This window comes from Taudactylus pleione, unplaced genomic scaffold (genome assembly GCF_031769625.1).
Source record: "Taudactylus pleione unplaced genomic scaffold, aTauple2 ptg001497l, whole genome shotgun sequence".
Classification (NCBI taxonomy): domain Eukaryota; kingdom Metazoa; phylum Chordata; class Amphibia; order Anura; family Myobatrachidae; genus Taudactylus; species Taudactylus pleione.
In genome coordinates, this window is record NW_028285895.1 from 130,937 (window position 1) to 157,820 (window position 26,884).

Consider the following 26,884-nt stretch of genomic DNA (forward strand, 5'->3'; position numbering starts at 1 on the left):
CCTGCATTTTCGGCCAATGATTGATGTCGGAAACGACCAGCGGGAGTGCGCATCGCTGGTCATTTCCGACATTTAAATGCACGATTTGCGGACGATTACTGAGCGATTGTACGATTACGATGTCGTAATCGTGCAATCGTACAGTGTAATCGGCTAGTGGATGGGCACCTTTAATCAGAGAGAGAAACTAATAAGAGTGAACAAAAATCCAACCAAATAATTAGTTTCACATTTTAGTTCTATACAGTACTCTGCATGCTTGGGCAACTATGATTCAATACAAAATGGTCACTTAGTTCCATTATTTGGTGACTTTCCCCCCATCTGATCTGATGTCTGCAATGTGCTTTTACATTACTCAGCAAAAAACTAATGTGGCCGTAACACAAACCACTTACAGAATATCTTCCTTCCAAAAACATTTGCTTACTAAAACATTTCCTTTTCTGACCCATTATGTTGCTGGGACTAATATAATTTGTCAGTGGCTATGGACTAAATGGTACTCTGCAACTACAGTACACTATCACTGTATTCATCTCATCTTTACTGTATTATGCGCCCCATTTCCCTTACTTTCACTAATCTATACCCATACCCATTAAAATATATCAAATGACGCTAACAAGTCTCATCTACATTTATCCAGGGTAATTTGATATTGACTTTTTTTTTTCTATTGAAAATACAAGAAAATGCAACCAATTCATGTTTTAAAAAGTTCAGTAAAATGAAAGCATGCATACTGCAAATTGTATCACATTAGATAACACAGGGAAATGTGAGATTAGGGTGATCATAATCCTCAAAGCAGCCACTTTCCCAATCAGGGTCTCATCCCATCTGACTGGTGTGTGCATTTCTCCATCATTGTGAATTACTATGCAAATTGCTTATTTGTTTTTCAATAAATCACCTGCATGTATATATTCCTAATATACAAACTGTAGTTTCATATTTTTGCTATACCAACTTGATAAAGTATGATTTCATTTACCAGCTAATTATGGGAGCAGCTGGGGACTCCAGGGAGAACAGACAAGGTAAGCTGGGGCTTGCTGTGACATGCTATAGCAGAGGGTCAGACTGGTCATACCAGTGCAGGATGAGAAGGTGGAAAAGGTCTCATATCTACTCAGTGACAAGTATAACACTGACAGTAAGGTCAAACATTCTCTTCATTCTCCCTGACCACTGTGTCTATAAAACAGCTGCTGCAGCATCTTACTTTCTTGCGATTGTGGTTACACGGATCCGCTTCTGTCCGCTTGAGTGCTGATACTGTGTCACAAACTGGATTGCACCTCGCCCCCCTTGTGGGATGGGAGCATTGTGCTGCACAATTAAGAGGAAAGAAACGTTAATTACATCTGTCAAATGACCAATGTAGGATTTATCAGACAGCTTGTAAACACCAACGTGTATATCTCTTATAGTTGTTTTCATAATTGCATACTGATAAAACCATGTAACAGCATTAAATTCAATAGGTTCCCCATCACTGAGCCATTGAGAATCTAGACGTTCTCACTTCCTTTGGGCGCCAGGAGATCAACTGGAAACATTGCTATGAGGTGGAGGATGACGAAACAACAGAGACAACTAGATACAGTAGACAAGGTATACAAAAGTATATACTGTACCCATGCCATTACTTTGTAGTGATAAATGGAGCATTTATTATTTGTATAGTCAAATTGTTTACTACCTAAAAACAGACATGGCTGCATCTTGCTAAACATTCTCAGGTTTTACAAAATATATAATCCATAATCTGCAATGCTGGGGATATGGGGTTTTATTTTTCACACATACACACTAGTACAGGCCTGGTCGACCTGTGCCCTGCAGACATTTCCCCCATGCTTCGGTCTCGACTACCTTCTCTCCTTGCAGTGGGAGCCCTCAATATAATACACACTGTTATTTATTTATGGGATGGAGTCGGCATTCTGGCATGTGTCAAATACCGACGCTGAGTAAGGTTAGCGTTAGCTAGTGGGGTTAGAGTTAGGCATTAGGGGGAGGGTTAGAGTTAGGAACCGGGGAGGGATTGTTAGGATTAGGGTGTGGGGAGGGGGAAGGTTAGGTTTAGGCACTAGGAAAGAGGTTAGGTTTAAGCACCGGGGATGGGGGTCTCAGGTTTAGGGTGCGGGTAGGGGGAGGTTAGGTTTAGGCACTAGGAAGGGAGGCTAGGGTAGGGAAAATACTTACGTGCCTTCCTATGGGTGTTGGGATTCTGCTGTCGGCATTCTGAACAGCGGCATCCAGACAGCCGGGGATTTCATACCCAACCCTTTATTTACTAATTGTTATTTATATAGCACAAGGAAACCAGAATACCCGAAGGAAACCCATGCAAGCACAGGGAGAGTATACAAATGCTGTACAGTTAGGGCCATGGTGGGAATCAAACCCAAGACCTTAGTGCTGTGAGGCAGTAATGCTAACCAACTATACCCACCTATTATACCGTATCTCAGCAGATTGTATTTTGAACTACAATTATTTATCATGATGTGACCTGCATCTGTGACATGCTGTGCTCACGGTGTAAATAAACATCTCGTCATAGTGCAAAATAGAAATATAATATATAAATATATAATAATAAGATGAACTGAAAGAAACAAAATATGACGAACATAGCTATAAGGACATAATACTATAAATGAATTCAATGACGACTTTCAACACATTTTTTTAAATGGGCACGGGCGGTTCTCACCATTGAAGTCAATGGTGAGAACTGTTCATTGGCTGAGAGGCGGAAGACTCGCCTTTCTCAGCCAATGAGCGCTCAGCGGCGGGGTTTCCATAGTGAAGTCCAGCAGCTAAGCTCTCATTCGCGTAGTACTGTACTTGTAGGACAGTACTAATGTCTGTGGGTCGCGTCTTTCGTGTTTTTGTTTTGCCAAGCCCGGAGATTGCTTATATTGGACCAACCCACGCATAGAAGCATGTTTTTCTTTCACAGGTACCCTATGGATATTCTACTGGAGAAGGGGACAGATGGATACAGGGATACATAGGTGAGCATGTGTACATGTGTGTGTGCATGTATGTTTAATAAACTTTTACTTTGCACGGTGTGTGTGTCCTGTGTTTAATTAAATATTTATTTTGCTGTAGAACTACAGGTACCAGCGGGCCCGTAATGCCCCGCATGCTGGTACTTGTGGTTCTCCAAGTACCAGCATGTGGCAGGAGGCTTGCTGGGACCTATAGTTCCACAGCAAAAGACAATATTTAACTTCTATTTTTTACACCACATTACACTATCAACCCTGCACCCACCGCCCCATGGGGTGCCGGGGATAGCTCCGGGCTATCAGCCTAGGCCTGGGGTGCCCTGGAGAGGGGGACTCCTTTATTGGGGGGGGTCCCCCAGCTCCCCAGGGATCCCCGGCCTGGGCTTGATGCTTCAGCTGGGGGGCCTGGTGAAAGGGCTGCCCTGGCTGTGGCATCAGGCCCCCGCTAAAAAAAAGTCTGGTGCTGGAAAATACAGGGGAGCACGACTCATTTTTTTCCCCTGTATTTCCAGAACCAGGACCGGATCAGAGCCCAGTGCTGGTTGCACTGATGGGGGGACCCTTACGTCGTTTATCCCCCGTATTCTGGCAACCAGGACTGGTTCTGATTAGCCTGGTGCTGGTTGTGCTTAATATGGGGGACCCCTACGTTGTTTGTCCTCCGTATTTTGCACAACCAGCACTGGGTCACTAAAAGCCCCGATGCTGGTTGCTCTTTTGGGCTTTTTTTTTAGCCACCGCTAACCCCCGCTAACTCCCCCTGGGTCCCAGCCACAGCAAACACCGGCTTCCTTCCCCCCGGTCTTGGCCCCCGCTACTGCCCGCAGAGGACAGCCATCTTGCTGCACCCAAGTGAAGCCACAGTTATTACACCTGCTGAAGGCACCTACTGAGGCTGCGGAAGGAATTGAATCTTCCTATCTCTATAATGGTGCAATTGTGAGGTAATAGTTTAAAAACTAACTTTCTCTATTACCAGAACCCCAAAAGGCCCAACCCTGGAACAATAGCTACCTAATAAAACAAACCCAAAGTCTAAATTCGCCCCCTACCCTGAGTTATGCCTTCCCAAAAATCCCCCATAGAGAACAGCAGAAAAGTGTTCCTAATTGTGAGTGTCAGAAAAAACTGACAGTTGGAACGTTCCCAAATCCTCATTTTTTTTTTTGCCCTGAAATTTGGCATGCAGCACCGCGTGACAGTTTTACCCGCCCATGCCAAATTTCAGCTCGGTACCTTCAATAGCTTTTGAGGTGTAGCCCCTTAAACACCTTGTCCCCCCCTCCGGAATTCTCTATGGAGATTTCCGTTTTTCTCGATTCAGCGTTAATATAAGGGCACGACTGTGCCCTTATAATATATAGGGAAGAGGGTGGCTAAAACACCATCATTTGTACAACAATCGTATAAAATACACTGATCTTAATACCAATCAATATGTATAAAAACTCAAGAGTTCATGAAGATGATCACCCAAAAAATGGCCAATGCCAAAATGAAATCAAATAATGATTTATTTTATAAAATTCACAGATCATAGAATACAGCTTATATAAAATATAATATTGTTGTGATGCGACTAATAGGAAGATGCCATATATATCTTTTTTCAGGCTTTTCCAAAAGACATTTTGAATAGCGGTAATGACGTATAGGGTTTTATATTCAATGTGATTGCCGCTATTCAAAATGTACCCTCTTCCCTATAAACATTTTACTTTTGGGTCCCACTAACAGGGGATCCCCCTCCAAGGTGCAGCTGATATAAATAACAGGCGCAAAAACAGTTTATCTGCTTGAATATGAATATATATATATATATACATACATACACCGTGGGGCAAAAAAGTATTTGGACAGCCACAGATTCTGCAAGTTGCTGCACTTTAAAAGATGAGAGAGGTCTGTAATTTCCATCATAGGTACACTTTAACTGTGAGAGTCAGAATCAGAACAAAAAATTCCGGAAATCACATTGTCTGATTTTTAAACAATTTGTTTGTATATTTTGTCGGGAAAAAAATATTTGGACACCTACCAACCAGCAAGAATTCTGGCTTTCACAGACCTGTTACTTCTTCTTTAGGAAGCTCATCTATCCTCCACTCATTACCTGTATTAATGGCACCTGTACTGGTTAACTGTAAAAAAGACACCTGTCCACACCCTCAAACAATCAGACTGCAACCTCTCCACCATGACCAAGACCAGAGAGCTGTCTAAGGACACCAGGGACAAAATTGTAGACCTGCACAAGGCTGGGATGAGGAGTGGCTCCGTAAAAAGCATTTCAAGGTCCTGGACTGGCTTAGCCAGTCTCCAGACCTCAACCCAATAGAAAATCTGAGGAGGGAGTTGAAAGTCCGTGTTACCCGGCGACAGCCCCAAAACATTACATATCTAGAGAAGATCTGCATTGAAGAGTGGGACAAAATACCTGCTCCAGTGTATGCAAACCTGGACAAGAACTACAGGAAACGTTTGACCTCTGTAATTGCCAACCGAGGTTACTTTACAAAGTATTTAGTTTAACTTTTTGATTGTCCAAATATTTTTTTTCTGCAAGAATATACAAATAAATTGTTTCAAAATCATACAATGTGATTTCCGGAATTTTTTGATCTGATTCTGACTCTCACAGCTGAAGTGTACCTATGATGGAAATTACAGACCTCATCTTTTAAAGTGGAACAACTTGCACAATCGGTGGCTGTCCAAATACTTTTTTGCCCCACTGTATACATATATATATCTATCTATGGAAATGGTGAAAGATACAGCGACAGGCATCTCTAATAATAAAAGAGCATGGTGCAATAAATATATGAAAATAAAAACAATTTATTCCAATTTCATAAGGACATACTAACATAAATAAACAAATAAAAACGCACAGAATAGTAAACACATATGAATTGATCCTTTAAAAGTGTCAAGCTAGTTGATATAGCATAAAGGAGCAAAGATAAAACTATTAAGTCATATGCTATTAAAAATACAGGTCAAAAAGCCTCAGCACCATGATATTTGAATAAAGTGCAGAAAGACAATAGTATATATTGCACAGGCCCAATAAAATATAATAAAAACAAATAAGTATAAGCGGAGAATCAGGTTCTAAAAACAGTAGCAAGTTAAAAGTGCTTATCTTGGTAACTCAAAGGCAAGAGTGCAGCTTCCCAACGCGTTTCATTCAATGGGACTTTTTCAAGGGAAAAAAAGGCTGGTTCTTTTCTTTCTCTTGTATTTATGAGAGTGAAGTAAACTGTGTAAGTGCTCTAGGGAGGTGCATGATTCAGACACAATACTCCTCACTCACAGTGATGTACAGTTTTTAACACTCATTTAAACACAATTTCTGCTTGAATACCAACCACACACACACATACATACATACATACATACATACATACATATATATATATATATATATATTTGGGATATATGAGATATATAGGAGATTATAGCGCCAGAGAGAATTGAGATCCCCTATCTACCAGTTTTGGAGTATCCCGTATTGGTAGGGTACCCAGTTATGTAATAAATTATTTATAACAAAGCACTCCCCAATGGTGTGGGTGTCAGATTATCAGTAATATAAAAACAATGGTGATTTGTTGATAAAATTGAACTGCTATAAAGCGCTGAAAGGTGCTAGTAAGTGCAATCTTGCAAAAGGTAAAATTGACAAAGAGTAAAATGAACAATAGGTATAGTTATGAATATAAGACCACCGTCTCAGAATCTGGGTACTTGTGCAAAAATGCAGTGTATAGTGAAAACCGTGTAAACATGTGCATATATAGTGCAATCTCATAGGTTATATAAATAAATATATAAAAAGTATATAAATAACTTGATGCAAACATTGTGAATATATATTAAAAATAAAATGTAATTATAACACGGATGAACCTTATAATAGGTAGGGCAATACACACACAACATAAACATATAAAATGTATATATAAAAAAATGCTACAATATATTAAAAACAGTTGGCATAAAAAAATGGAAACAATGGAGGGGTAATAAAAAAACGGAGGCTTATCTGATAGTAAATATGGTAAGTTCATGGAAGGTGGAACCAGGAGTCTCCAACATGTTTCGTCCAATTGGTGGACTTCTTCAAGGAATATATATATATATATATATATATATATACATATATACACATACATATACATACATACACACACACACACACACACACACACACACAGTGCCTTACAAAAGTATTCACCCCCCTTTACATTTTCCATGTTTTGTTGCCTCACAACCTGGAATTAAAATGGATTGTGTGAAGGTGTGCATCATTTCATTCACAGAACATGCCTACAACTGTGAAGTTGTGTTTTTTTATATTGTGAATCAAACAACATTTAGGACAACATAACAGAAAACTTCAGCATGCATAACTATTCACCCCCTTAAAGTCAGTACTTTGTTGAGCCACCTTTTGCGGCAATTACAGCTGCAAGTCGCTTTGGAGAAGTCTCTATGAGCTTGCCACAGGGCCCCTGGGATTTTTGTCCATTCCTCAAGACAAAGCTGCTCCAGCTCTTTCATGTTGGATGGTTTCCGCTTGTGAACAGCAATCTTCAAGTCTGACCACAGATTCTCAATTGGATTGAGATCTGGGCTTTGACTAGGCCATTCCAACACATTTAAATGTTTCCCCTTAAACCACTCGAGTGTTGCTTTAGCAGTATGCTTCGGGTCATTGTCCTGCTGGAAGGTGAACCTCCGTCTCAGTCTCAAATCACAGGCAGACTGAAACAGGTTTTGCTCAAGAAAATCCCTGTATTTAGCACCATCCATCTTTCCCTCGACTCGAATCGGTTTCCCAGTCCCTGCTGCTGAAAAACATCCCCATAGCATGCTGCTGCCATCACCATGTTTCACTGTGGGGATGGTGTTCTTGGGGTGATGGGATGTGTTGGGTTTGAGCCAGACATAGCGTTTTCCTTGGTGGCCGAAAAGTTAAATTTTAGTCTTATCTGATCAGAGCACCTTCCTCCATACATTTGGGGAGTCGCCCACATACCTTTTGGCAAACTCAAATCGTTCCTTCTTATTTTTATCACTAAATAATGGCTTTTTTCTGGCCACTCTTCCATAAAGCCCAGCTCTATGGAGTATACGGCTTATTGTTGTCACATGCACAGATACACCAGTCTCTGTTGTGGAACTCTGCAGCTCATTCAGGGTTACCTTTGGTCTCTGTGCTGAGTCTCTGATTAATGCCCTCCTTGCCCGGTCTGTGAGTCTTGGTGGGCGGCCCTCTCTTGACAGGTTGTTTGATGATGATGGATTTGATGGTGCTCCGGGGGATCATCAAAGATTTGGATATTTATTTATAACCCAACCCAGAATTGTACTTCTCAACAACTTTGTCCCTGACTTGTTTGGAGAGCTCCTTGGTCTTCATGGTGTGATGCCTCTTGCTTAGAGGTGTTGCAACCTCTGGGGCCTTTCAGAAAAGGTGTGTTTATACTGACAGATCATTCGACGCTTAGATTTCACACAGGTGGACTTCATTTCACTAATTATGTGACTTCTGAAGGTAATTGGTAGCACCAGAACTATTGAAGGGCTTCATAGCAAAGGGGGTGATTACATATGCACATGCCAATTTTCAGAATTTTATTTATAAAGATTCTTTTTTTTATAAATATTTGTCTCATTTCACTTCACCAAATTAGACTATTTTGTGCAGAACCATCACGTAAAATGCAGTTAAAAAATAAATAAAAAAAATTACAGGTTGCAATGTAACAAAAAAGGTGAAAAGCCAAGGGAGTGAATACTTTTGCAAGGCACTGTGTGTGTGTGTGTATATATATATATATATATATATATATATATATATATATATATATAAAAATTCTAGGTACTGCGAGTCCTGGAGATACAATTTCATAGTGTTTGCTCTCTTAATATTCGTCTTCCCATCCCTTAGCCACAATTACATTTGAGACTTTAAATATACTCCCAGGAAGATTGCCTCTGCCTCTCACTAATTAACAGAGCTCAAATTAAATTGACAGGCATCAGATATAATCAGTGTAATAAAACATCATGTGAGATTTACAGTCACATTTCATGTTGCTACACTACAAGTTGCAGCTCCATCTACAGTGGGGAGGAAATTGACTATGAGATGCACAGCAATAAAAACATTACAAGCAGGCGTAATACTTTGTTTGAGTTTGTGTCTCTAGGGCTTAGATACTTCTGTGTCTCTGTCAGCTAGTGAACGCTGGCTAAAACAAGATGCTGCAAGTCATATGATTACTGATCCATACACATCCACTATACAACTGCCCACCCAAGTGCAGGCTACGATCAACATACAAAACCTGCAGCACCCCTCCAGCTGCTCCACCACTAGAAGAATTCTGCTTTGAACCTCTTGCATGGAACACGCTAGATAACTGGGACGTTGGTGGTGTCACCAGGTATGTTCTTATGTACATGTCTCATTTAATCTCTTTAGTGTACTTTGTCGTCAAATGATCTCTTTAACCGGCTATGTAAATTTTTTGCCTAAAATGTGTCACATTTAGACCGTAAACATAACACATACATAAAATTATTCTTGAAAGGAAATTGTGAACAGTTTCTAAAAATAATTAAGACAGTCGTCTAGATATGTTCCCACTATTTAACTGCATAATTTATTAAACTACATCTTTGTTCAGATTTGAAATAGTTTGTTGTTTTTGCCTAATGTAATGCATTTAAAGTAAAGATATGTCCACTAAGCACATCCAGAGATGTGTGAGAGTAAGCATGTAGAGATTCATCTACAGCAGGGGTTTTTAAACTACAGCTCGCCCTTGTCCATTTAGAGCAGTTACCCAAGATTCTGTCTAATGAAATCTATTGTATACTACTAATAAAACAATTATTAATTATGGCTATTGTTATTGTTTAGTGAATGTCAACAATTTCAAATTAATTATTTAAAGTAATAATTGTACATTGAAATAAAAAATACCACTTGTGACATTTAAAAAAAAAAAAAAAAACAATAACTAATGATTAATCATATACTCAAAAATCTTACAAACAAAATTGGATCCTGACTGCAAATATAGCACATAAAGAACAGTTTTCTTAAACCCTCACAAAAAACAGCATTTTTCTAATTGTTCATGTTGTAGAACATGGGGCAAAGAAATACAGGACACTAAATTTAAGTCAGCAAATCAGATATAGGGGTAAATTTACTAAAGTGAGAGTTTTTAGAAGTCGAGATGTTGCCCATAGCAACCAATCAGATTCTAGCTATTATCTTCTAGAAGGTGCTAGTTAAATGTTAAGTAGAATCTGATTGGTTGTTATGGGCAACATCTCACTTTAGCAAATATACCCCATAGTGTGGCTGCAAATCAAGACACGGTGAAGAGTGCCAGCAGAACACTGTATCTTCAGCGATATTTGACGATGCTGTATTGATCAGTAATCTGAGATGAGAGGTCCTTCTGCTGTCAGATGCATGCATATGGAAAGCTTCTACCTGCGACAGATCCTCTTTTAAGGCAGAAGCGTCATATGATGGACAGGTCCGGCCTCCTGAGGGTTTCTGCTATAGTTACGATCTTTGTATTTTTGTGAGACATTTACAATGCAAAGAATAAGACTAAATGATTACATTGAAATACTTTAGTACTTATGACATGTATCCATCTGCAGTGTTCATATTACATAATCTCAGCTTCCGTAAACTCTTAAGTGGATGATACATAGTGAGTACAATGCCAGTTTGTATAGAGCATCCTGCGGGATCTTGCACAGAGTACGCGTACAGATGCAGCAATGCTGACCATAACATATTTGACATGTATTATACCTAACGACCGGAAAGGCAGAACGGGGGTTTGACGGGGTGTTCTCACGTAGACAAGATCAGTAAGGGTGTGTTCACGAAAATGAGGGCCCATGTAGACCAGCAATTATGTGCCTATTAGAAGGTTATCATTAGCACCTAGTAATGATTAGATGCATGTACTGTACACACAGCAAACTAGGCATATATGCTATGGATGCAGCGGTGTACACAGCTCTGCATACATGCAGTTATACACTATTTTTGTGTGCACATTTCCAGTCATTTACGCTCATTTTGCTACCAACAGCCCCAAAATGTTTTATTAACTAAAATACAATTACAACATGCAGTGACCACTTTAACTTGGACCAAGTTACTTCCCAAAATGAACAGCTGAGCAGTAGACAGAACTCACTATTATCTGCTTGATAAGTAGTTTTTAAACAATAAATACAATGGGCCTGATTCAGTGCCGATGTTTGCGCAGCTGAGCGATTATTTGCTAGTGCGCATCCGCTAATAGTCCTGAAAACCCCTATGGCTCATGCAATCCCCTGAGGGTACGCGGAGTCTGCTTTTGCGTACAGAGGTGCTGGCGTTAGGGCCGGTGAGGCAAACACACGGTGACTGGGGGGTGGCTTTCTCTTGGGCCTGGTATGGAAGTGTCACTGAACGGTGCTGCATTCTCAATCACAGAGCGCAGCCACAGAGGTCATAAGCTGGTGCAAGTGCTGATGGTGAATGTGATGGTGCGCCAATGGTGGAGTGTTTGGAACCACAGGCGGATTTGTACTGCCCACGGGGTATTGAAAGCGGGCGTCTCAGTGCTTGCACAGTTCGGTGCACCTCTGAATCAGGCCCAATAACTCATACTGGTTAATAACCCATGTACTAATAAATGTTAATTAAAAAAATATATAAATCACTTGTCACATTAACATCCAACATATTTACACTGTCATTGAAATGCTTTATTTTAACTACAATAATACTTTACTTAATAATTGCATCAAACGGTAACAATAATGAATTCAATTTGCATTAAAAGTAAAATTATGCATGTTGTCCAACAATTATTTATTAACTTTGCTCTTTTAAATTTCATTAGCTCAGCCTAAAGGCTCCCATACACGGTGCGAGGCGATCAGTCGTCCTACATATCGGGTGGTCGGCACACACGGTGCGATCGGGTGGCCGCCCGCTCGATATGCTGGCTCCCCCCTCCCTCACCCGCATAGCAATCCATGGGATCGCACATCGCATCCCCTGATCAATTGGTCCTGCAGAAAGATCAGGGGGTGCGTTGTACGACCCCATGGGAGCGCGCTCGGCCCGACATCAGATCCATACACGGTGCAATATAGCAGGCAAATCGCACCAATCAGTCGGATCGCCTTATTTATCGCCCCGTGTATGGGGGCCTTTAGCAAACACATCCAATTGTACAGGTAACAGATGGTACTGAGTGTGTATACAAAATATAGACCCATATTCAATTAGATGCAAAAAGCAGAGATTCGCCTGTCTGAAAAGTATCGCCGTATTCAATTGCAAACACATTTCGCGTACACGAAAACGCAATGCAATGTAATAGGCGGAAAAGATTCGCCTCTGAAAAGGTGGCGATAAAAAGTGCAAAATCGCTATTTTGGGGTGCAAAGGTGGGGAAACCACTCAGCACCCTTGGGACAGCCCCCCAAAGGATAACAGCGTAAAAAAAAATAAAAAGAAGTGAGGAACACCCCAAAAAACACTTTGAAAAAAGGGGGTGAAAAAGTGCAAAGTGGGGATACAAACTTAAAAACTAGCGAATAGACTTTTGGGGGGTCTGTATGTGTGAGGTGTTATTTGGATAGCAGGTGCTTGCTTCAGGAGCGTTTTTCACGTTTTTTAAACTTGACGTTGGCGACTTTAAACCATGCTTGCACCCATTTTCAAGTACCCCAAATTTGACAGAACTACTTATTTTAACAAAAAAAACTGCTTAATGCTATTCTTCACGGCAAAAAACGCTAATTAAAAGAAATTGACACACCTAAAGTACCCCATATAGCTTTATTAGGGGTGTTATTATTGATCCCCAATGTTAGTGCATCTTTTAGGGGGTGTCAGGCTGATTTCCCCAATTCTGACAGAACTTTTCACCTGGTTTGCATTCGACGGGCTGCGTTTTCGCGTGTTTTGGAATTGAATACGGCGAATAGCGGGACGCGCACTATAAGTTTCCGCCGCAAAAATATGCGATATAGGCGAAAAGTCCAGCATGCAAAAAAGTATCGCGGGTGCGAAACATATTGAATACGGGCCACAGTCTGAGCTGGTATTATTTTATAAAGTAGATAGTTAGTTCCCTCAGACGCACATCCATGTATTACAAATAATACATAATTATGATTTACATTTTTTTTTAAGGTGCAATTAAGGCAACACATTTTACATGACAAGAAAAGAACAGGTATTGCCTGAATTTTCTCTACATACTGTTAATTTAATATTGAAGGCTTTCTGCACTACTTTGCAGCAGACAGGCGGGATGGTGACCAGATGTGGACACAAAGCCTGCAAAATAGAAACTTAAACAGCCTCCCTCATCCTGCAGAAGATGCTGCCCGAGCTGCCTGTCTATGCCACGCTGATGATCACCACAAGTGTTGGTGCTGTGGGAGCAAACCTCACCCTGCTTTTATTATTCATGTCACACTTAAAACTGCGCACAGATAGCTGGGCCCTAACACTGAACCTGAGCTTGTGTGACATGATTTTTGGACTGTGTGTTATCCCCGTTGCTATCTACAGCTGCCTACTAGAAGGAGGCATCTTCTCCAATGATGGCATTCCCTGCAAAATGCTGGGATTCTTGGCCGTTTTGCTTCAGTTGGCTTCATTAAACTCTCTGGTGTGGGCAACTGTGGACAAGTTTACAGAGATCTGCTTTCCTCTACGCTATGCTCAAATGATCACCAAGAAGAGGATTTGGATAATCTTGGTATTCGTGTGGATTTATGTAATAGCTGTGGCTGCTCTACCTTTTCTAGGTTTTGGCGAATACCGCTTCAGCAAAGATGTTTACATGTGTTTGCCTTCATTCAACTCATCCGACACAGCCTATGGTGTGATGCTGATGAGTGGAGGTGTTCTTGCCCCAATTTTAGCCATCTGTGTACTGTACATGGCCATTATTCACATTGCCAGGAATCAAGCAAAGAGAGGAACCTTTGTGTGCAATGATCAACACTGTTACTACGTACCCATCCGGTCTTATTCTAGGAACACTCTCATCCTCATCGTGTCTGCGTGTAAGTATCAAATTTATTCATTTGTAGTATAATGCCCCCAAAACAGGGCGGGAAGAGATGGGTAGCAAAAAGGAATGATAGAAAATGAATCAGGGGTTGCTCACAAAACATGGTCCATACACATACAGTCACTAAAGGGGTTTGAAGAGCTGTACATTTGGACTAAGGCAGCACAAATCACCCAGTTGCAGAGAACACCTCTTTCTACAGTAAAGTGCATGAATTTCTGGACAAGCTTGCCCCAGCGAATTGAAGGAGTTGGGCCAGACGAAGGGCATTCCTTGCCAAGTGTGGACAGTGTGCATGGTAAGGGCAGAAACAAGAGTTTATTTTGAGATATGGGATTATGGAAATGAGAATGCTGGGTGCACGGGAATTTCCTGCTTTAAACAATATGCACAGCCTTATCCTATATTTCATTCTATGCTTCTATGCTAAGGTACCTTGTCGAAATATAATGGTATGGAAAATTATAATTACGAGTAACCAATGAGTCTAAATTGAGTAGTATTTTAGAAGAATTATTTAATTTAAAAAAAAATACAAGGAACCCTAAATTGTTAGAGAGTTAGATGATTATATTTCTATTGTTTCCACCCCACTTTTTATAGCGCATCCGCCAGCCTGCAATGCTATGCACAGAATTATTACTTTGTGGACCATGAAGTTTACCTTGAAATGGTCTTATTAACCAGGCACACTAACACATCTAAATAAACTTTCAGCTAATTTTGTGGTTCAGAAATTAACTTTATTCACTGTAATTAATGAACACAGTCCTGTCTAGCACTAGTTTGTGCAGCAGCAGACCTTTTGTAAATACTTGTATGTGCTTGCTCTGCACCCGGGTTTCATTGTGTTCTGTGCCATCAAAATGCAGCAAAAACTATCTTACAGTACTCTTTGGTACAGTTGTTCCCTATGAAGATAACCTGGTCTGTACACAGCAATTCTGACAAGATGACAACAAGCACTTGTCTTTTAATATATTTGTTATTAAAATATATAGTACGTGGATGCACCAATATATAAATGTTCACAATAACCGTATATATAAAGTATATAAAATATATAACAGCCTAACTTGTCATTCTTAAAAAATTGTTTCAGCAATAGACAACGAATCAAGCTATATTTTGTAAACATCAAACATGAACCGCCTAGAAAAAAATCCCACTCATATAAATTGTAGCGACTCTGAAGAAGAGAAAAAAAAATCCTCTTCAGGCTATTTAAAACTTCAACTCTGTGTGTAAAAGTGCCATCCACTAGACGATTAAGTTAAACGATTACAATCGTTTGCAAATGTGTCTAAAACTACCAGCGATGCGCGTGCCAGCTGGTCATCTTGCAAACATGCTGGACAACCTGACGATATCGTCAGGTTCAGCATGTTTCCAGATGATGGATGAGCCTGCACTGAACGACTGCTCATTCAGTGCAGGCTCAGCACAGACTGACAAACAACTGCACGAATACAATGTCATAATCGTGCAGTCGCTTTCAGATCTTTAAGTGGATGGGCACCATAACTCGATCATCCAATTGAAACTTCATAGCAGAAAAAGAAGTAAAAGTTCCAATCAATCATATAAGTAATTGAAATCTGTAACTTGGATCTTTTCCTCTCAATTTTTTTAAAGAGCCACCGAGGTTAGTGGCAGAATGAAAATTATGCGATTTTTAAACAATCAATCCGTAGCTTTAGCTGCAATGATGTTAATTAGCACATTCCCCGCACATATAATGTGGTTAGACAGAGGGAGAGGATTTAAGTAGTATTAAAGTATTGTTCTGCAACTCTATCCCACAAAAGTTATTCAGCAGGTTCAAAGCACAGGCATGGATGTTAGTAGCAGTAGAGGGAGAGTGTTAGGCAATAAAGACGCACTTGTTTAGGGCTACCTGTTGCAGTTCAAACCTCAATCCCTCATATGTCCTCCATTTGCTGGCTAATTTACGAGGGCACTGCGCCCTACCCGATTTTAATAGGGCAAAATGTGCACTGCCCATTTAGCGGCATCCCACTAAAACAGGCTGCCCTGTGCCTTCCCCACCAGCAAGTCACAGTGGGTAAGGTGACCAATCGGCATCTATTCGCCGTGAGGGGAGAGCCCAGCACCTCTGTAAGTTGCTGGGCACGCCCCTTTGGGAAGATTCCTGATGGTAGGTGGAAAGTGGAGAAGTTGTTTGTGGCTGTATCCTTTCTGTATAGTTCACTTAGCAAATATCCTTCTTCATTCACATATACTGTAGGTATAATTTAAAAAATGGCAATCCGTTTGCTTATGGCATGGGTTAACTTAATATTGAGGTCATTGACATTTAGAGTTTGAATAAATTTCAACAAGTCTTACTCAGTACCCTGCCTGCCAAATCATCAAGAGGTCATCTATATACCTCAGCCTAGTTATTATTTGGCTGGTATATTCCTCGTTTGCCTCACTGAAAAAGTACTCCTTCTCCCACCACCCGAGGAACAGGTTGGCATATATGGGTGCACAGGCCGCGCCCATCGCTGTTCCTCAGACTTGGAGAAAGAATTTATCCCCAAAAGGAAAATAGTTCCTATGTAGGACAAAGTTCAGAAGTTCCAACAGAAACTCTCTGAAGTTATCAGCACCTTTGGTTTGTAGAAAGTATCTCACAGCTCTCATGCCTTCATCATGGCCAATGCTTGTGTACTCTACGTCCAGGGTGACCAGATATTGATTATCATTAATTTGGACGTTATGGATCTTCTTCAATCTTATTTTACTGTGATTGCTGCAACATTGAATTAAGTATTGACACTACTAATATAACCCATACTGCTAAGCAATATTTTCACCTGCTTCTCATCTATTTTAATTTAATTGAGCTCTATGTTTTCTGTTTATATTATGTCGGTTTGAATATTTTAGAATAAATAAAAAAAGTGAAGTTTTAAATAGATATATAAAGAGTGCCCACCAAAAATGAGAATTTTCTTCTTCCGTTTCTGTCTTGTCAATATATACAGATGTAGCAAACTAAGTCACATTTAACTAATCACATGCCATTGAAATAAATAGCATGTGAATCATTTAATATCAAGTTACTATATATATATATATATATATATATAGATTTCTTTTTTTCACATACATATACAGTATATGCATATATATATATATATATGCATATATATATATATATATATATATATATATATACACACATATACTGAGAAACAGGTTCCTGGGGATCCAATAATTATTATCGCCACTGTAAAAAAAGTAATATGGTCACTGTGATAAGATATTTAATTAATTTTGTCTCCTAACTAAATAAATTATTATTATTGCCCTCATAATTACTAAGTAAATGTTGTATCCCTTCTGTTCTAACAGGCAAGATAGTGTTTCAGCAATCTCATCTAGCAGAACCATTTCTACCAAATTTTTTTTTCCTGGCAGTTTTGCCAAAAACTTAAGCAGTTTGCCGTACTCTGCATGTGGTTTATAAACCATTGCACATCACTAGTAAATTGTGCACTTTGGAGCTGAAAACCGCTGACAATGCGTGGACATTTGTAAATGGCACTTAAAAAAAGCACTTTAGTAAATGTACTCCTTATTGTTAAGAAAACTTCAATGAATATAATTACCTGCTTAAGTCTTATCTGAGCCTTTATTCTGTTCTGTTCTTATTTACAGTATTTATTTTTGGAAAATGCATGACCTGTACACTTTGTTACCTTAGGTCTTTAGAATACAATGATTTTATAGTTAGCATTCATTTAGTCATTTGGAATGTCCATGAAACTTATGAGTGGATCCTAATGGATCATGATATATTATCATCTATCTGTACGTACATATTCTTTCCGCTCAAGTTTCAGGTCTGCCGCCAAGTAGACATGTACATACGTTTTTCTATTTAGGTTATACCTAATCCCTTAATATAATAAATTGAGTTTTTAAATTAAAAATAAAGCTAAAAAATAAATAAATGTAAAATATGTTAAGGGGTTACGATATCATGTTTATATAAGGCTCATATACACATTAATATATAAAAAATACATGATCATTTTATAAACAAAATACGCAATAAAAGCATATAAAAAAGAAATCTGTGATTATTAAAACATAACAGTATGCAGTGCACGTTATCAAAACTTATTTATATTGCCAATATGGAATAAATGTTTTAAAAAAAAAACAAAAGCAAATAACAGCTTGCTGCAATGCCGGGCAGCCACAATTGGGACGGGAGTAGAGGCGGGGGACCATGCAATGCCAAGCTGACCTCTTTAGCCCTTGCGCCTAATTTTGGGCTTTACAGTGTGCTACTGACCCCATCGCAATCCTCATTGCTCTTCTTAAATGAATCAGTATGTAAAGCCGGCTGTTGGGATGCCTCCTGTCACAATACCGACACCGGCATCCCGATGGTTGATATCCGGGCAGGGGTAGGATAAGTATACTTACCCTCCTCCCTTCACCACTTAACCCTCCCCCTTCTTGTAGCCTAACCCTAACCCTCCCCACCCCCTAACGCTCCCGGTTAGAGCCTAAACCTAATCCTCCCCCTTTAGAGCCTTTCACCCCCCCCAGTGGTGCCTAACCCTAACTCTCCCTACTCCTCCCCCCCAAATAAAAAACTACCGCTAACCTCGCTATGCTACCAAAACCTAACCCCCCCCACGGCTAACACTAAATGCGCCCCGGACTTACCTCGTTCGGGCTGGCGTCCTTCTGCGTTCCGGTGTTGGGATTAAGATAGGCATCTGCATTTTGACACCAATCTTAAGTCCTGTGTCAGACTTTTAGCGTTGGGACTGAGACCGGCGGCATCACGGCCACCGGTCTCATAACTACATCCCTTTCTTAGCATGTGGAGGAACCAGCAAACAGTGACACAACAAGCCAGGCTTCATAGCTCATATCTCGCATGTTCAGAAGGACAGTATGGGTCCTTGGGAGGGGGTGCTGGTAAGGTATTTAGAGTTGGTAGATTTGGGGGGGGGGGGTGAAGGGGAGCGGTGACTGAATTAACTGGAGCACCCCCAATCCTTTTAAAAAGTTGGCTCCTATGACTAACAACACAATGAATTACAACTGATGGCTCATAGTTCTGTTATTAAAATCCCCTGTAGTCTAGGGGTCCAGGCTTCAGGGAAGGCACAACCACACCCGCAGGATGGGTATCCACAGTCTTTTCATTGGGAGGCACAGCATGTAAGCAGTGTCCAGGTATTCCCAATTGGGCATGACCACGCCCCTTAGTAATGATTATCTCGGGGTGGACCTGTTCACAGGACTACACAATATCACAGGTGTTGGTGGATTTACATATAACGGAGCAGCGATTCCTCTGTCCAGTTTACCACAGATAACTGAAACCTCCGTGAGATGAGATTTAGAATCACTTCCATGAAATCTGAAGCAGTAGTCCCCTAGACGTTGTACTGTACGTGCTGTCACAATACAATTTAACAAGGGGTCAAGAGCCGATTTAAAAATAATCTCCATTAGAGGAACAAATAACTGGCATTCTACCACAACAATTAATTGTGCTGGGGACGTTTCATAAATACTTCATAAACTATGGAAACTTTTAACCAAATGCTCAGATGTCTTTGACTGTACAAAACAATATTTATAACACAAAATGGAAAGGTCAAATTTTTCCACAATATTTTAATACTTAAGATACATTCAGAGAGAGAAACAAACGAGCACCAGGATTCTTCAAATACAATTTCTAATTTTTGACCACAGGATAAAGATAGAATTAATTCACAAAATAAAATGTTTAAGAAACAGTATACTAGGCTCTGAGAGGCTTTTTTTCCATAGTAAGGTTCATCACACGCCAAGAATATTCATTTCTGCTGTTCTAGAAAAACAGACTATTTCTGTCCTGTGTCTTTAACTCCTTCTTTACTTTAGGGATCAGTAATGTATAAAAATGTGAGATGGATATATATACATACATATATAAACAGTCCATATATGTCGGCACTCCCATATACAAGTTGTACTGCCGTGGTGCCAGTCTAATAAAACAGCATGCAGAGTATTCCAATACAGCGGCACTCGTCGCTCCTTTTAATATACTGTATTCACCACCATCAATCCAGCTTTTCAACGTTTCAGGTTGATGTATCCTGATGGGTTGAAATAAACACGAAAAGTTAAAAAGCTGGATTGGTGTTGTTGTGTATATTAAAAGGACCGATGAGTGCCTAGAAGAATTGATGCTGTTTTGAAGGCAAAGGGTGGTCACACCAAACATTGATATGATTTAGATTTCTCTTCTGTTCATTTACTTAGAATTTTGTTAATTGATAAAAATAAACAATTAACACTTCTAATTTTGAAAGCATCCTTACTTTGCAGAATTTTTTCCACACCTGCCTAAAACTTTTGCACAGTATTGTGTGTATATATATATCTGTCTCTCTCTCTCTATAGATATATATATATATATATATATATATATATGGAACAAGAGATTGAGACGTTGACTCTATGATGATCTCCGTGTATTTATTCTGGGTTCCCTGAGTGCCACACCATTTGACTTCCATATATATATATATAATAGCCTTTTAATATCTAAAAACGTTTACTTCTGTCACAGTAACGGAGTGAGTGAGGGGTGCTTAGCTGACTATGCCTATTTCAATTCTATGCATTTTGGTTTTTATTAACTGGTTAACAGAGTATACAATATTCAACTCCATTCAATAATGAAATGATGCTAGATTACAATATATTAATATCACAATTAAATGTATATCATGCGAGTTGTATTTAATTCTTAATTCTGATCTATTACTTCTAGTTTATTTGCTGGTTTGTTGGATTCCATCAATAACAATTAGTTTCTATGAAATTTTTCATGCTCACGATGTACCCATAATAGCGAAAATGGCTACTACCTGGTTAGTAGTACTGACTCCTGGTGTAAACCCATGGGTTAATTCCCTGTCGCAAAGGTGGGTACGATTATGAAATTAATGCACTTTGTCTTTGCGTTTCCTTGCTGTTTCTTATATATCATGCAGAGGCTAATGTAAGAATCTAGACTATACACGACATTGCTGAATGTCTTAAAGATCCATATATTTTACACAGTGAAATGTGATTTATTTATTTGGGGGCAGGGGGTTCGGGGGAAAATATTCCCCAAAACACTGTATTCAATAAACAGATATTTAAGGCTGGTTACCCACTGGCATTGCATGTAAAAGTGCATGTACAGTAAAGCTGTGCATTATATATGTGGTTAACAAGGGATGATATGCGCATGACATGTTTGAATGCATTTACAATTGCATCTAGACACAAGCACAACAGAGAAAGCTCAGTCATTTAAGCAGAGGTTTCCAGCAAGGATGTAGTCAGAATGTAGATACATGAAATTAGGGTTAGGTCGCAATAAGGGTTAAGCTAAAATAGGGGTTCCGGCATTCACAGTTTTGACATTCTAAAAATGACGACATTATGTCAGTATCTATATTGTGAATGTCGACATTCTGAACATATATCAATAACCTGAATGGCTACATTCAGACCATGTCAACATTATCATGCCGACATTTCATACCACACATTTCCAATGGTTAGAAGCTGAATTGACAAGCAATTCCTCACCCAGCCTCTGCACTAAACAGCCTCGTCTGGTTCCCACTACTGCAGCAATAGCAACCAGAAGGATCCCTCCTTCCCACTAGCCAGTAATGAAAGTGTCCTTCCAAAAACAAAGATCAGTTCAGACTTAATAGAACACACAGAGGATATGCACAAATATGAGAAGTATGAAGAGCATGCAATATAAATTTGTGCAAAATAAGGGATGACTCAAACACAGGGGCGGCAATGTGTGCAGTGGATACGGGCCCCTGAGTCCAGGGGACCCCCACGCCGCACACCCTGCACCCGTAGTCTTATACTTAACTGTCCGAAGTGAAGCAAAAAATCGCTGGGAAAATGGCGGAGAGAGGAGAGGGCCCGTCTGCACTGGGGCCCTGAATCAGGGCGTTTTCTTTATTTTTTTGGAGCGGCCTCCTGGCCGCTCGCATAGCTGTGGGTGACCACCCACAGCTATTGCGAGCGGCCAGGATGATGGTCGCGATGTTCAAGACCATCGCGCTTGCGACGAGACCCTTGTGGTAGGGTCTCGTGGCTGCAAGCCCCAGAGAGCTTCTGGCTCTAATAGAGCCGGAAGCTCTCCCAATGACATCACTGGTGATGTCAGTGGGGCCGCCCACAAACGGCAGGCGTTCGCATGGGAACGCCTCCGTTTGTGAAGCCACCCCCATGCCACGCCTCCAAAACGGTGCGAGCTGTCGATCAAAATCGACAGCCGCCCCCTTTTGGTGCGAGACCCGGAGCGACGGAGCGCCTGTCGCTAGCCAGGTCTCGCGCATGTCGGAATCGGCACTGGCGTGCGCATGCGCAGTTGCCTAACATCGACCCGCTTGCGAGCGGGTCTGAATCAGGCCCGGAGTCTGCACACGGGCACCATTCTCTCTTAAAACGTTCCTGCTCCCACAGTACTGACATAATGGATTAATAAGTAAAGTAAATTGGGAAAATGTGATCAATGAGCCACCAGTTTGATAAACTCCTTAAAGGTGCCCTTTGGGTGAAGTCATAAGTAAGCATAGAAACGTGTAAGTATAACTTTGATAAACTCATGCTTCCCCCAAGTAGGCAAGTACACCATACCTCCACAGAGATAAATAGGCAGTGCAGTGGCATGCTGTAATGCACCAAAATGAAACAAGCAGCAACCAAAAGATATAACTGAAACTCAAAAGCATGCAGACACAACCATGTATGGTCACATAACATTCAATTAATCTTATTTGATATGCATTGCACTTCTGATAAAAAACGAAGCGATGGTATAAACGAAGCGATGGGAAGTGCATAACTAGCCAGTTATTCATCTAGCACACACATATTCCGCAGCGCTTTACAGAGAATATTTGGCGATTCACATTAGTCTATATTCCCCATCACATGCTCACACACATACACACTATGGTAAATTTTTGTTGAGAGCCAATTAGCTTACCAGTATATTTTTTTAGAATGTGGGAGGAAACCGGAGCACTCGGAGGAAACCCATGCAGGTACAGAAAGAATATATAAATATGTGCTACAAACTGGGATACTAATCCAGTTATGCCAAACACACATTATTCTTTGCTTCCAATGTTAAGAGGGAATCAGTATGAAAGACCGCCGGACGTCAGCCCGGCGGTTCAAATCCCGACGCCGGCTGCCCGATGGGTGAAAATGCTGACAGCTAGGTAAGTCTACTATTCCTACCCCTCTCCTAACCCTCCCTTAGGGGTGCCTAACCCTAACCTCCTCCCCCCCAGTGCCTAACCCTAACCTCCCCCAGTTAGTGCCTAAACCTAATCCCCCCTCCCCGCACCCTAAACCTCCCCAGGGGGTGCCTAACCCTAACCTCCCCCCTACTACCTAAACCTAACCCCCCCTTCCCCTAGCCTAACCTTCCCCGGGGGGTGCCTAACCCTAACCTCGCCCCATGGGTGCCTAAAACTAATCCCCCCTCCCTGCACCCCAAATCTAACCCTCCTGGGGGGGGGGGGTGCATAACCCTAACCTCCCCCCTAGTGCCTAAACCTAACCCCCCCTTTCCCTAGCCTAACCCTAACCTTCCCCGGGGGGTGCCAAACCCTAAGCCCCCCCGGGGGTTCCTGAACCTAACCCCCCCTTCCCGGCAACATGTATACTTACCCCCAGCAGAGGACGATCGGTCCAGCGTCCTCTCAGCGTTCCGGTGTCGAGATTAACATAGGCGTCGGTGTTCCGATGTTAAATCCCTTGCCTGGATCCAAGTATCAGGATTGAGACCGGCAGCCATGCGTCCACCGGTCTCATAACTATATCCTGTTAAGAGTAATTTATAATGAAGATTATGTCAGCTGGAAGCTACACATCATTCAAATAAAAAATAAATAGGATGCCTAAAGCCAAACAATTTGAGTAAAAAATAGTGACCAAAGAAACTACTGTACTTTCCTTATTAGTGCACAGACAATGGTAGGAGAAGGAGCTTCAAAAAAGTGATGCGAGACAGTGGCGTAACTAGGGTCTTCGGAGCCCAGGGCAAGTTTAAAATTTACAGAGAATATTTGGCCACACATACACACACACTGAGACAGACACACACACCTCTTTCAAACAAATGCATCCACCCCCATCCTCCTCCCCCAACACCAGTGCCCCCCTCTGCTGGGCTTTCCCCGCTCGACCCCCCTAGTTACGCCACTGATGAGAGGATACGGTCAAACTAGTCTGTGAAGACTCTGTTGTCAAATGCATCCATATAGAAACAAAGATCATAGGTCCAACTTAGGGCCTGATTCAGAGCCAGACGCTATTTGCGCTCGCTCGTTCAGAAAAAGGGGTGGCTATTTAAATTGACCGTTCGCTCTTTGCGGTCTGTTGACGCCTCCATGTCTGAACGAGCGAACAAAACATGCGGTCGTAATTTGGAAAAAAAAACGTCCCCTGGCCGCTCGCATCACACGTCATGTCCGCTATTTATTAGATTAATCGAGTACATGGAACGGCGTATGAACTGCTCGCTATTCTTGTGGTTGGTTTTTCCTACCGCAATCATGCGAGCAGTTCTGGCTAAAAGACAACCAAGTGACGTGGTCGATGACGCTGCTTTATTAATTATGCACACCCTTAAAACGCCCGTTTTGACCGTTTGGCACGCCTGCGTTCTGATCTCCGCTCCCCGTTTTCAAGCACCTTCCCCTGTTACCACCCACATACGCCCCATCCTGTCACTCAAATTAGCAGGCATTCGCTATATTGCGAGCACACTGACTGGTTCGCGCATGTGTACTAAAATCCATACGCATGCGCAGTTGTGCGAACATCGCTCGGAACGAACGAGCGGCCGCTTACCAGCGGCTCTGAATGAGGCCCTTATTTCCTTCAGCCACTGACAGATCTCTCCATCTCCAGAGCAATTATGGAGAAACATTCAGGGGATTGTGTTAGCAGGGCTAGCAACAGAAATCTTGGGACCCGGTACACCGATGTCTCAGTCCCCACGGGACTCAGGGACCGGGTAAAGTTTTCCCCTTTGCACCCCTCTGTTGCCATGCCTGTGTGTTATTATACCAAAAGACCATCCAGAGTCTGCTTTCATAATCACTTGGTTACAATGTGTCCCAAATATCCTTTTCCCAATATCGCCCAATGTCAGAAATTCTCTCCTGAAGTATATGCAGGTACATGTCCTGGAAAGGCACAGGGTTCTCATGCTGGTCATAGAAAAAAAGACTAACAAATTTGATCACACCTTGCATGCTGTATGCTTACAGTGCCAAAATTTGAGTGTCTGTATTAAAGTAATAGATTGTTTTGTTTGTTACTGAAGGAAATATAGGAAAGCCCTCCGGGAGAGCTGGCGGAAACTTAAAATAATCTTTCAGGACATGGGTTTAAGTTCAGAGCCTCCGAGTGAGAATGAGAGGCATTCAAGCATACAGTCCCATCAATGCCTGCCTGGACAGAACACAGTGGCTCCAGTCCAAACATGAATAGTGAAAGAGAATGTCTTATAATACACAGATCACCAGATGAGGAGGTAATAAACAAAATACTTGCCATGTATGGTATTACCAAAGACTGTAAATATTTTCACTAACTCAAAACTTTTGATGCATCCCCAAAACTTCCAGCCTATGGTACAACAAAACTGGGAAGATACATAAATCGGAATTGTGCAAAAGCAAAACAAATGTCCAAACAGTCAGGACAGGAAGCCATAGATGGGCACAAGAATTACATAGTGAGGATCAATCTCACTATAAAGTAAAAGGTACAAGTGCAATGTCAATATTGTACAAGGTTTCTGAAAAGAAATGTATTTATTTATTAGGTTATTTATATACCGCACACATATGCCGTCGCACTTTACAGAGAATATTTAGCCATTCACATGAACACACACACAGTATGTTTTTGGATTGTGAAAAAAATGGGAGTATCCAAAGGAAAAACATGCAACATACATGAAGAGAACATACAAATGCCACACAGAAAGCTCCCTGGGTGGAATTAAACCAATGACCCCAGGGCTATCAGGCCGTAAAACTATCCACCGTGACTATTATTAAATAAAGCTATGATTAAATGCAAGCAAAGCCACTAATGAAACCCCAACCCCTACTCCAAGCACACAAACACCAAACAAACCCCCACCGATTGGGGCGCTTACATTATATAGTTGTGACATTGTATAAAACTTTTCATAACTGACTAGAGTAGCAATTTGGGAATGCTTTCATGTATAGACTATTGATGGCTACTGAGGGAATGTCTCGACACATTGACTCGATTCTTGAAGATGTTCGAATGATTTGAGTCATGAAAAGTTGGTGTGTGGAGACATGATACTGCAGCAGCCTCTCTCCCAACACGCTGGCACTGCATTCACTGACTGCACTGGGCTGGGGATGACCAGCCCTGCTAAAGGCACTCAGAGGGGAATACTCCCTGCATTGCACAGCACTGGGATGCGACAGCTGGGCAGCTAACCCGTTCCCTGCCAGGCTTACCGGGGGAGAGGGTGCTCAGACACCACCTAGGGAAACCAGAGCAACCCATCACATTGGGCGGCTGTTCTAACTGAGAGGAACCCATTTAACCCTCTCACCAGGCTCATTACACACACCTACCTCG

The 26,884-nt window shown here is 41.2% G+C and overlaps 2 protein-coding genes across 4 annotated transcripts in view; one reads left to right on the forward strand and one right to left on the reverse strand.

Annotated features, from left to right (window-relative positions):
* The window catches only part of LOC148442460 (protein transport protein Sec23A-like), a 128,548-nt gene that overhangs the window by 24,405 nt on the left and 77,259 nt on the right, over positions 1 to 26,884 (reverse strand). For all 3 annotated transcript variants that reach the window (XM_088463909.1, XM_088463910.1, XM_088463911.1), the window contains exon 13: positions 1,229 to 1,335. In XM_088463909.1, the coding sequence (XP_088320035.1) occupies positions 1,229 to 1,335 (107 nt within the window). The remainder of the gene's footprint in view (positions 1 to 1,228; positions 1,336 to 26,884) is intronic.
* On the forward strand, positions 7,743 to 25,831 carry LOC148442461 (histamine H2 receptor-like). Its single transcript, XM_088463912.1, has 4 exons — positions 7,743 to 7,757; positions 13,484 to 14,165; positions 20,982 to 21,135; positions 25,578 to 25,831. Exons 1-4 carry the CDS (start codon positions 7,743 to 7,745, stop codon positions 25,738 to 25,740), a joined length of 1,014 nt encoding a protein of 337 aa, XP_088320038.1. The 3' UTR covers positions 25,741 to 25,831.

Coding starts and splice junctions, on each gene's coding strand:
- LOC148442461 (XM_088463912.1), top strand. Junction 14,166..20,981: donor CATCCTCATCGTGTCTGCGT/GTAAGTATCAAA, acceptor TATTACTTCTAG/TTTATTTGCTGGTTTGTTGG. Junction 21,136..25,577: donor GTTAATTCCCTGTCGCAAAG/GTGGGTACGATT, acceptor TTGTTACTGAAG/GAAATATAGGAAAGCCCTCC.